Consider the following 9,586-nt stretch of genomic DNA (forward strand, 5'->3'; position numbering starts at 1 on the left):
AAAAAAAAAAAAAAGTAAGAGAGAGGGAGATCCACCACCACTCCCCACATCATTTGTCTCTCTCTTTCTCTCTCTAAAAACCATTACTTTCTTTCTTTTCACTGATCTTTGAATCTGGTAAGAGTCTAAGACCACCCACACAACTCACCCTTAACTGTTTCAATTCAACTTTGATTCTCTTCCATATCCAAAATCCAAAAGCAGAAAAAAATAATAAAAATATAAAAAGATTAAATTTTTAAAAGACCCACCTTCAAAAGAAAAACACACTCACACTCACTCACACACAATACACAAAAACACTGGTATTGTTTTCCTTTGACTGCACCACAAGTTTGTGGGGTGTCTCCAAATCATTGCTCCTTCACTTTTGTCTGCAAAAGTTGGGGTCTTTTGAATTAGCGTTTCCACATTTCAAGCTTCCTTTATTTTTTTTTCTTCCAGGGTCAGTGTGGTGGGTGAATCATGACTAGGGTTTTTTCTCAGAGCTGAGGAGTGGTTGTTGGTGTTGTTTCTGGTGGAGCAGCTTCTTTGGATGGCGAGAAAATGAGAGGGAAAAAATGTGGGTTTGGTGGAAATGTGTGTAATGAGTTGAGGGTATGAGTAAAGGAGATATTTTGAGAGATGGGGTGTGTGTTTGGGAGACAGTCATCACAAAAGTCCGGTGCGGCGGCAGAAGGGGAAGCGGCGGCGGAGAGGAGAGAGAGGAGAGAGGAAGTGAGGGAAGCAAAAGCAGAAGTGGTTGTTGAGACTCAGAATGGTGGTGGTGGTGGTGGAGAAGAGAAGAGGAGTTCAAGGCAAAGAGGTGAGAGGAGAAGATCTTCAAAACCAAATCCAAGACTGAGTAATCCACCAAACAATGTTCATGGTGAGCAGGTGGCAGCAGGGTGGCCCTCTTGGCTTTCCAAGGTTGCTGGTGAAGCCATCAATGGATTGACCCCTAGGAGAGCTGACACTTTTGAGAAGCTTGATAAGGTGAGAGGATTTTATTTTTCTTAAGTTTAATGTTTTCTGTTAAAGTGTGGGAAGCTTGGTTGTTATTTTGATTTGATTTGATTTGATTTGATGATGGTGGTCATGTTTTTCTTGCTATTTGAATTTTGAGCATCTGTGGTTTTTCTTTTTAGATGTTCTTCATTGTTCATTTCATTAAATGAAGGATGTTGATGTTATGAATGTGTTGCTCTTTGCCTGCAGTTGGGGATTCTTTAATCCAAATGAATTACCATATTGTTTATGTTGTTTGATTATTTTGTTAATGTAATCAAGAGCAACACCTAAAATTAGTAATATATGAAAAAAATGAAATAAAAAATCATCACATTACTTGCTCTCACTGGCACCTTACTATTTTTTTCCAATCAGATTGGGCAAGGTACATACAGCAATGTTTACAAGGCTAGGGATACTTTAACCGGAAAAATTGTTGCCCTAAAGAAAGTCCGTTTCGACAATTTGGAGCCCGAGAGTGTGAAATTCATGGCCAGGGAGATTCTGATCCTGCGTCGCCTGGATCATCCCAATGTCGTCAAATTGGAAGGTCTAGTGACTTCTAGAATGTCATGTAGCTTATATCTTGTCTTCGAATACATGGTGCATGATTTGGCTGGACTCGCTACAAATCCAGCGATTAAGTTCACAGAGCCTCAGGTATTACTTTATTTAAGTGCTAAGTACATCTTTTGTTGCTTGAAATATATGATTAATTGGTGGTTTCATAAGGTGGGCCTTTAATATCTGATCATATTTGTGTGTGTTAAGGTTAAATGTTACATGCAGCAACTATTTTCGGGGCTGGAACATTGTCACAACCGTCATGTGCTGCATCGTGATATAAAGGGATCAAACCTTCTTATTGACAATGATGGAGTTCTTAAAATTGCTGATTTTGGATTAGCATCGTTCTTTGATCCTCATCACAAGCATCCTATGACCAGTAGAGTGGTGACTTTATGGTATCGTCCTCCCGAACTTCTTCTCGGGGCCACCGAATATGGTGTCGGAGTGGACCTTTGGAGTGCTGGCTGCATTCTTGCTGAATTGTTGGCCGGAAAGCCAATTATGCCTGGTCGAACAGAGGTAATCTCTACTGTTTATTACATTATATGGGTTCTGTAGTTGCACCTTGAGAGCAGTCTGTAATTTACTAATCTATGTTAGAAGGTTTTGCTCTCCATGGCTTTTCTACTTTCACAACTTGACTTTGTGATTTGCGCTTCAGATTTTGCTGGTAATATAATATGCAATTCATGCTTCGTAGGTGGAACAGCTACATAAGATATTTAAGCTATGTGGTTCTCCTTCTGATGAATATTGGAAAAAATCAAAGTTGCCACATGCAACAATTTTTAAACCCCAACAATCGTACAAGCGGTGCATAGCAGATACTTTTAAAGATTTTCCGCCGTCATCCCTTCCACTTATTGAGACCCTTCTTGCAATCGATCCAGCAGAGCGTCTGACTGCCACTGCTGCATTGCATAGTGAAGTAAGATAATAATTGAGACTATGGAAGACTAACACTTCTGCTAAAATTGCTTGATTGGTCTCTCTCTATGATGTTTCATTCTTAAATTATTCAACAAAATTCATATGTTAATGCAATAACTATAAATAGCAATTTTATAGTGGATTATACCATGTTACTAGCAACTATCAACTTACAAAATACATTCCTTTGCTTTTTAATAACTGTTATTTGAGTTTTGAATTGCCATCTTTTGGATTTTGAAATTGACCATGAACAAAGTTAAAATGAATTTATTGATGGATGAACTGCTGAGCACCTATTTTTGTTCACACTTTTAATCAACAAATTGGGTTGCTTTTTTCCTGGGAAAATCATAGCAATGTAAGGATCCAAGTTTGACATTATTTGCTTCTCTTTTGCAGTTCTTTACAACAAAACCTTATGCTTGTGATCCCTCAAGTCTTCCAAAATATCCTCCCAGCAAGGAGATGGATGCAAAACTACGTGATGAAGAAGCTAGAAGGTTAGCTTAAGTCACTTTTGACATGATTTCATTGATATGTGATAGAAAAATTTTGAAATTTTTTTAGTGAAACTCCCAAATTTCTGACGAAACGTTGTTTTCGTACAAATTAACCTGAAAGCTTGCATGTTATTTATGTCTTGATCATGTTATGATGCGGTTTTGCTTATGTTTCTTTTTACATCCATATAAATATCCATCTTTTAATTCTATTTCTGCCATGTTGCATTTTATTTATTTTGCTTTTGTTTCTTCCTTTTACTTAGTTGAGGGAGTTTCTCAGCATGTATGTATAGAACTTGGAACATGTTTATTTAGTTATCGTTCACCATCTTTACTTTCTCTCCACCTCCTCCTCATACTTCATCGAGTAGAAGATATTTCTTTCAAAGATGAGAAATTGATGATTCAGATATGACAATATTTAATTTCAATATGTCATGACTGTAGATTGAGAGCAGCTGGTAAAGCTAATGCTGATGGTGTCAAGAAATCCCGACCACGCGATAGAATTGGCAGGGGAATTCCAGTTCCAGAGGCTAATGCTGAATTGCAAGCAAATATTGATGTATGTCAGATAAGGCATCTCATTCTCTTTAAAATTTTGCCTCAGTATTAATTTTCACTGTTTGGCTTATAGACATGAAACTTCTGAATTTATGCTTCATTTAGTTTGTGAAAACTGGAACCTAGTACTGAACTACAACAACAACAACAACAACAAAGCCTTGTCCCACTAAGTGGGGTCGGGTACATGAATCAAACGACGTCATTGTGCTCTGTCATGTGTCATGTCTACAGAGAGATCATTTACATATAGATCTCGTTTGACCACCTCAGGAACCTAGTACTGAACTAATGGGAAGAAAACTCTCTAGAGAATATTAGGTCCCTAACTCGCATTTCGTCGATGATCAGTTGCTTCCAGTTCTTGATAGCAGTTCTAACAGTTTAATCCTTGTCACAGAGACGGCGACAGATAACACATGCGAACGCGAAGAGCAAGAGTGAGAAGTTCCCGCCTCCCCACCAAGATGGAACTCTAGGCTATCCATTGGGTTCTTCGCATCACATGGATCCGGTATTTGATCCTCCCGACGTTCCGTTTAGTTCCACGAACTTCTCACAACCGAAATCAAGCATGCAAACGTGGTCTGGCCCCTTGGTAGAATCTGCCGGCGGTGGTGCACCGAGAAGAAAGAAAAAACACGGTAGGTGACCGGCCGGAGGCATATCGGCATATACACTCAAAAACATCTCAAAGGAGGACTCAAAACACACAATTGTGTGAGGATTCAAAGAGAAAGATTCTTGTAGTATAACACCAAATCATTTTTTAGGAGTATCCATGAAGTTGGTAACAAAGCCACTAGATCAGAGGTTTATTCTCTATCTTGTATATCTTACTAATATTATTATTATTTATTATTAATTTTTTCCCCCTTTAAGTTTTAAAAGCTTAATTAGGTTAGATGAACATCTAATAAAATAGGTTTTGGAAACCTTGCTGCTATTTACCTTTCTCCCTAATTTTGTTACTTTTTCAAACCATTTCATTTTTCATTTCACCTCTGCTTATCCAGAATCATGTGAATTGTGCAGTACTTAATACATAGTTTTCAAGCTCTGTTATTTCTAAATATGAATGAATGAATGTTTTCCATTATTTTCCTCTGCACCTTGGAGTAGAAACTAAGAGTTAGCATGTTAAAGTGGAGCTTATATCAAAATTCAACATGACAAAGTGAAAGTGACATAATAAACATTTTTTTTCTTTATTTGAAAGTAATTTATCTATCTTAATCATCACTCAACCTATTACAATCACCTTGCATGGGAGAAAATAAAGTGTTACATTGGGATCTAAACCGTGGTCAATTTTACTTTATTTTTCCTTCTTTTTGATCACTCTCTCTCCTTCATTCTTCTTCTTTAACTCTTTTTTTTGGTGGGGTTTTCATATGGTCAAATCAATGTGCTCAATTCAAGTGATACAAGGGTGTCTAGGACCAATTTGAGTTACCATTCTACATCAATTTTTAGGAAAATTTTCAAGGGTGCCGTCGTTTTAGTGTTTCAGTGATTTTTAACCGTTGATTTTAATTATAAAAAATATATATAATATATATAATTAAGATCAACGGTTAAAAATCACTGATATATCGATACGACGGTACACTTGAAAATCTTCCCAATTTTTATAGGTACACAATATCTTTCCAATGATGAATAAAACAAACTTCTCCATCTCAAATTTTGGTGCTATTTCTAGTTCATCATTAAAATAAAAATGTACCAACATTTATGGTCTCTCCCTAAGTATTATAAAGAAGGGTAGATTGAAGAAAATCTGTTGTTGAGTTTGATAGTTAGATTCCAAACCTCTTTATATTTAAGCTTTTTAGGTTTGTGTATTGTAGGACACGTGGCATCTATAGAGAATCCCAAGTACTAATTTTGGTCTTATCAACCATTCAATTATTTGGTGCACCCATATCTTATATATGTTTTGTTCTCACTGGAGTTGGAGAGTGCAATAATCGAGTTATACCCTAAGGATGAGGCCCCAAGGACCTCCACTTCCTCCTGGAGGGCCTGGGCCTCCGGGCTTTCCCGGCCCACTATCCGTACTTGGCAACTTCTTCAATGGGCTATGTAGTGCCATATCTTCTTGGTATGTAACATTTTTCCTTCTTGCTTTAATTAGCATTAGTCAATATCTAATCTATAAATGATGATTTAGATAGAACTTTAAAGAAAATTAGAATATACTACTATGATTATGATTTATGAAAGTGGAAATTATTGAACATTATTTTCCACAATGTTTCCAATTTTTGACACAGTTTCTACATAGTTTGCTGTTGTTGCTTGCTACAAGAGTGTTTTGGTGGGCCAGCTGAATCGCCACCTCCCCCGCAGACTCCGCTGCTAGCTCCGCCTCCACCTCCACCTCCCCCTCCACCGGCGCCACCTGTACCTACACCGCCACCACCCGGACCTCCTGGCCCTGATTTTTCTCCTGCTCCTCCAAATCCTTATGGGCCTCCTGGTCCTTCAGGCCCATATGCTCCTCCCGGGCTTCCTGGTCCTATTGGCCCACCTCCTTATTAAGGAAGTAATTTTTTGGCGGTCCATCATAACTTATAACCAACAGCTCCTTGTCCAAAAAAAAAACGGCTCAAAGAAAGAATAAATACAAGAGAAAAGGACAAATAGGTCCCTGACTTTTTGTCCCGCGGACATTTTCGTTTTTTACCATTGAAAAATACTTTTAAGTTTCTGACCTTCACAAAATTTGGACGGATCAGTCTCTCCGTCCAAATGCCTCCGTCAGGGACTGATCCATCCAAATGTCTCCGTCAGGGACTGATAAGTCCAAGTTTTGTGAAGGCCAGAGATTTAAAAGTATTTTTTAATGGTCAGGGACCTATTTATCCTTTTCTCTAAATATAAATGTTTCTACATTTTAAATAATAATAATTTTAGACCAAAGAGCTTAATGATGTAACCAAATTATGGTGATTACATTGCCATGAGAAAACCCCTAGTCTAATGCTTGTTTTATGTTATTGTTTAGATGATTATTAGCATTATTAGCATACGAAGATAATATATAACTTTGCATGTGATTGTATCTAAATTATGTCATTGCAATTTCTTGACTTTAGTTAAGATATTCAAATATTTCTTCGACGACTAACAAATTAAAAACGTATTTATGACGTAGGAGCACACGCACAGTTGTTTTGATAACTAAAACAAATTGTTTTACGCACATTGATTAGAAATAATGCAAGGTAATTAATTTTTCCATTTAATTGGTATGGCAAATAGAGCTTAGAAAGCGATGGGTGGTAGAAAGTAGAAACTGGAAATAAAGTAGTGCTTTTTCTTTTAATTAAAAAACAATAGAAGAGTAAAATATAAAAATCAATCCATCATTCAGATATTTTATTATAAAAAAATAAAAAAATAAAGATAAAATAATATTATCGTGTGGACAAGTACAGGTCATAGTCACATTTGAATGATTGAATTGGGTCAATTATTTTGCGGTGTTGTCCCAATGAATGCATATCCACATGCACCACGTATTTCTTATGATTTTCAGGGTCATTTTATTATTCAATGGACACTTTACGTCGTGTAAGAAATTGAAATGTCAAAATATTAGCCTAAAAATAAATTTGAATTAGTTTAGTAATTAATTTATTAATTTATTTAAATAAATATTTAAATTTAAATTTTATTTTGTGTATATAATAATTTATTGATCAAAGATAAATTTTTAAATAGAATTTAAAATCGTAACGAATTAAATTTTAATCTGTCAAACTAAAAGATATGGTGAGAAACAAAAAAAAAATTAGAAAAACTTTAAATAAGTTCGATGAAATTATAGCTTACTTGATAAATGTTAATATTCTAGTCACTAAACCAACTTGGATTGGTCGAGTGGTCAGTTCACTCGTCTGCTTAAGCAAGTGTCGAGAGTTTGAATCCTGTCTTGTGCATGCAACGACTCATTGGCCAGCGGCAGATCCTTAAATAGAGCTTAGATCTGCGACAGATTAGTCCTTAATCTGTCGGGTTGGGGAATACCGTTTGGGTAAACACAAAAAAAAAAAAACATTCTAGTCACTAATCTTTTATTTTCTTAAATGTTGTTTTCTTTCTTAAAAAAAGAGTTAAGTTCTAAAGTAGTCTTTGAGATTGGCGCCATGTATCAAAATTATCTATGAGATTTTAATTGCACCTATTACATCCATGAAATTGGTAAAAGAGTATTACGTTAGTTCTTGATCCATTTTTCGTTAATGACTTGCTGATGTAGACCATTAGTGACACATATCACTTTATGTTTTGGCCACGTGTGATAGTATGATGACGAGTCGTTCAGTTACACGCGGCATACTGATATGAACGGTTGTGTCAAGTGTCATAATAGAGGTAAATACTAAGTCAGTATCCGAAAGATTTTGACGCTGACAAAATAATACCTGACTTTTGTTATTGACAAAATAGTCCTTAAATGATTTTAAAATTTGACAAGCGTGTCCCTAAACTCACCAAAACACATTTCCAATGAGAAGGATATTGAGGTGGCCACGAGAAAATGCAAAGTGAAAATTTTAATTAATTAATTATCCATAATCTAATCCTCCCAATCCCCTTAATCCCCCTAATCCCCCTTTTGAACCCTAATCTCCCTCCCTTCCCCCTTTGAACCCTAATCCCCCTTCCGCAACGCACTCTCTCACACTCTCAATGCACTCTCCCAAAACGACAGTAGAGCTCAACCTTCTCAGTCTCACAGAGTCGTTGTCACTGAAACCGCACGGTCGCCATCTCGTCATCGGCTCTTCTGCGTCAGCCAACTCCTTGTCATTTGTCTCCTACTCCGTCGGCGTCACGTCGTCTGTGCGCCTTTACCGCTGTCGCCTTGCCTAAACCCACTCTCCGTCGTCCCTGCACCTTCACTGTTATCTCATCAATATCACCTCGTAGGTATGTGCTTCACAGTGGCTCGCTTCCCTTCTTGTGGTCAAACATAAGAACAGACACACATAACAGCAGCGTCTTACTCATCGGCCTCGTTTCTGTCACCTCTGCTCGCTGTCCCACCACCAGTCGCCGCTCGTAGCTGCTCGCTGTCAGTCGCTATCCTACCTCCTCTGTCTGTGTTCCGTTTTAACTCCACCGTGTCGTGCCTCCTTTGTCTCTTATTCTTCTGACCTGGTCTAAATCTGCCTCTTGTTTCTGTGGTGTTTGTGTTGAGCTTTATTTTATTTTATTTTATTTTTATTATTGTACATGAATCTGTTTGTATTTTTCTAAGATTTATTGTTATTAATCTTTTTGAATTGTAAATTAACCTACAAATTTGGAACAATTCATGATTGAAAAAGTGAGAGTGTGATAGGGAGGGAGGATCTTTTGCTAGATTAGGGTTCAAGAGGATTTCTAAGTTTACGGCAACTCATGAGTGAGAGAGTGCATTGGAGAGGGCGGAGGTTAGGATTCAGAGGAGGAAGGGAGGGGGGGATCAGGGTACAGAAAGGGGGATCTTAGACTTTTCAGGTTTGATTGATTGATTAATTAATTAATTAATTAAAAATTTCACCTTGAATTTTTCGATGGCCACCTCAGCATCCTTCTCGTCGGAAATGTGTTCTGGCGAGCTTAGGGACACGCTTGTCAAATTTTAAAATCATTTAAGGACTATTTTGTCAATAACAAAAGTCAGGTACTATTTTGTTAGCGCTAAAATCTTTCGGGTATCGATTTGGTATTTACCTCATCATGATATTATTTGGCCATATGTCAGTTTGTGCCACGTGTCACAATATTGTTCGTTCACATGTCATCATTATAAATATACCAAATTAGTTTTTGATTTTGTATTAAGTGACTCATTTTAATCTATGAAATTGAATATGGTATATCAAATTAGTTCCTTCACCAGTTTTTTCTATTTTTTTTTGTAAATTTAAAATTCTCAATATCTTTAGATGTACTAATTTCAATTCTATTTTTTCACATATTGTTTAAATACAAGTACTTTTATAATATATTTTTAAGTTTTTAGT

At 36.7% G+C, this 9,586-nt stretch overlaps 2 protein-coding genes across 3 annotated transcripts; both read left to right on the top strand.

Moving 5' to 3' along the window:
- LOC107638516 (probable serine/threonine-protein kinase At1g54610) lies at positions 762 to 3,575 on the top strand (the record flags this gene model as incomplete). The annotated part of the gene is given in 6 exon segments (XM_021120516.1): positions 762 to 975; positions 1,366 to 1,650; positions 1,762 to 2,079; positions 2,261 to 2,488; positions 2,893 to 2,993; positions 3,444 to 3,575. Coding segments are annotated over 5 exon segments (950 nt in total), but the record flags the coding sequence as incomplete, so codon positions are not given.
- Positions 5,496 to 6,560, top strand: LOC110262399 (leucine-rich repeat extensin-like protein 6). 2 transcript variants are annotated; one of them, XM_021120517.1, is made up of 3 exons: positions 5,500 to 5,667; positions 5,840 to 6,192; positions 6,447 to 6,560. In XM_021120517.1, the coding sequence occupies exons 1-2, from the start codon at positions 5,552 to 5,554 to the stop codon at positions 6,105 to 6,107; spliced, it is 384 nt and encodes a 127-aa protein (XP_020976176.1). In that variant the 5' UTR covers positions 5,500 to 5,551; the 3' UTR covers positions 6,108 to 6,192; positions 6,447 to 6,560. The 2 variants fall into 2 exon arrangements, with proteins under 2 accessions (XP_020976178.1, XP_020976176.1); XM_021120519.1 differs by lacking the exon at positions 6,447 to 6,560 and having other exon boundaries at positions 5,496 to 5,667; positions 5,851 to 6,183.

Source organism: Arachis ipaensis, chromosome B04 (assembly GCF_000816755.2).
Source record: "Arachis ipaensis cultivar K30076 chromosome B04, Araip1.1, whole genome shotgun sequence".
Taxonomy (NCBI): domain Eukaryota; kingdom Viridiplantae; phylum Streptophyta; class Magnoliopsida; order Fabales; family Fabaceae; genus Arachis; species Arachis ipaensis.